Raw genomic sequence first — 2,332 nt, forward strand, 5'->3', positions numbered from 1 at the left:
CAACAGCAACAATATGTTGGTAATCTCACCCGATTGGACAGGCATCAACCATTCAACACAAAGGCAGATCAATTAAGTTGAACACCTAGGGGGCGCCACACAATGTGTAGTGTCCTCCACGGTAGTCAAAATAAAGATAATCCACAAATCAGGAGGTGAAACATTCTCTCTCTCTCACACACACATTTTTTGGATGTTGTGTAATATCGGTCACGAAATTCCTAAGAGGCGCGCGCTCGCACACACACAGACAGACACACAATTAGAGACAGACAAATGGGTCAAGTCTGATATTTTACTGATTCAACTCAGTTAACATACTCCAGTGGGATGCAGTAGAACACACACACACACACACACTCTCTCACACACACACACACACACTCTCACACACACAGTTCATGTCCCAGTCTCTTCCCCTTCAGCGGCCTCGTCTGTGCGGAAGTGTCCTGCGAGCTCATTGGTCAGCATGTGCGTGTGCCCCTCCCACACGAAGCTTGTGGGCGTGTCGCCGTGGTAACTGAAGTTGGCGCTGAGCTCGAAGGCCAGAGCGGACCGGACCAACCCGACCCCCCCCGTCCTCTCCGGCGCCGGGTGGTAGAGGCGTCCGCTGGCGGGCTGCATGTAGAGAGCCTCGGGTCGGAACCGCACCGCCAGCTGGTCCCCGCCGCCGCAGAAGGACAGCAGGGGCGCGGGCACAGGCGCGGGCACGGGGGCGGGCACGGGCGTCTCCCCCGGCGGCGACGGAGGCGGCAGCAGGTGGGTGAAGACGACGGGCTGGTCGTCACAGCGCAGGAAGTTGCGTTCGCGGCCGCAGGGCGACACGTAGGGGAAGTGCTGGTCGTAGCGGCCCAGACGGTTCAACCGCAGACGGCTGAAGAAGAACACCAGGAACTTCTGGTCTGGACAACAGAGAGAGAGAGAGAGTTAACACACACACACACACACACACACACAGACACACACACACAGACACAGACACACACACACAGACACACACACACGGCTGAAGAAGAACACCAGGAACTTCTGGTCTGGACAACAGAGAGAGAGAGAGAGTTAACACACACACACACACACACACACACACACACACACGGCTGAAGAAGAACACCAGGAACTTCTGGTCTGGACAACAGAGAGAGAGAGAGTTAACACACACACACACACACACATACACACACACACACACACACACTCACACACACTCACCTTTGAAACAGGTGACGAAGTTCTTAAGCTTCGTGTCATCCAGGAAGAGCTGAGAAAAAGAAGGATCCATTATGCTCTGAAGGTATGAACAGCTCATCACTCACACACACACACACACACACACACACACTCACTCACTCACTCACTCAAGACTGGCCACAGTGATGATCATGATGATCAAGAAGAAGAAAGATCCATTATGCTCTGAAGGTATAAACACCAGATTGTGACCCCATCACATAAACAGCTAGCTTCACTCCAATGACATCTAGCTTAGCTTCACTCCAAACCCAATGACAGTTAGCTTAGCTTCACTCCAAACCCAATGACAGTTAGCTTAGCTTCACTCCAAACCCAATGACAGTTAGCTTAGCTTCACTCCAAACCCAATTACAGTTAGCTTAGCTTCACTCCAAACCCAATTACAGTTAGCTTAGCTTCACTCCGAACCCAATTACAGTTAGCTTCACATCTCCAAACTCTGTGAAAACTCAATGACAATTTTGTTGGCTTATGCTCGTGTGTGTGTGTGTGTGTGTGTGTGTGTAAGTGTGGTCTTTAGAAATGGTAGGTGGAGACAGACAAGCGGTCAGTGTCACTGGACTCTGGTTAACGCAACAGACATCACCGCCGAGAGGCTGTCGGCGAGTCAGAGTGGTGATGAAATAGTCTGCTGGCTGCACTGAGGGGAAAGCTGACTGGAACCAACTGCCCACCGACTGTCAATCATCCATTGTGTGCTTGGGGTCCTACAAACAGGCTGCCCACCGACTGTCAATCATCCATTATGTACTTGGGGTCCTACAAACAGCCTTCCCACCGACTGTCAATCATCCATTATGTGCTTGGGGTCCTACCAACATGGCGCATGTTTACGGAATCCAAGCTTCAGTTAGGCACCGTAGCTGCGCATGTAAAAATCGCTTCTGAGTTATAAGTGGGCGGTTGTCAATTTTCGTCCACTGTCGGTAAGGCCCTAGCAAGTTGGGGAACCTGATCTAAGTTGCACAGCTACAGACTGAGGGGACGTTCGCACTCGCTCACCTGGCCTTGGTGATCTACGTAGTAGAAGTACTCTCGTACTCGAGGTTCGGGGCTTTGTCCCTGGATGTAGACGCCC

General features: G+C 51.8%; 1 protein-coding gene across 1 annotated transcript in view; it reads right to left on the bottom strand.

Annotated features, from left to right (window-relative positions):
* Nucleotides 1-375: 375 nt before the first annotated feature.
* LOC105910561 (UPF0598 protein C8orf82-like) overlaps nucleotides 376-2,332 on the bottom strand; it is a 2,076-nt gene continuing 119 nt past the window's right edge. Inside the window, exons 1-3 of the mRNA XM_031560738.2 lie at nucleotides 2,257-2,332; nucleotides 1,213-1,261; nucleotides 376-902 (exon numbers count right to left, since the gene is read on the bottom strand). The exon at nucleotides 2,257-2,332 is cut by the window's right edge and continues 119 nt beyond it. Of these exons, the coding sequence (XP_031416598.1) occupies nucleotides 400-902; nucleotides 1,213-1,261; nucleotides 2,257-2,332 (628 nt within the window). The 3' untranslated portion in view covers nucleotides 376-399. The remainder of the gene's footprint in view (nucleotides 903-1,212; nucleotides 1,262-2,256) is intronic.

The sequence above is a fragment of the Clupea harengus genome, chromosome 23, assembly GCF_900700415.2.
Source record: "Clupea harengus chromosome 23, Ch_v2.0.2, whole genome shotgun sequence".
In the NCBI taxonomy this organism is placed as follows: domain Eukaryota; kingdom Metazoa; phylum Chordata; class Actinopteri; order Clupeiformes; family Clupeidae; genus Clupea; species Clupea harengus.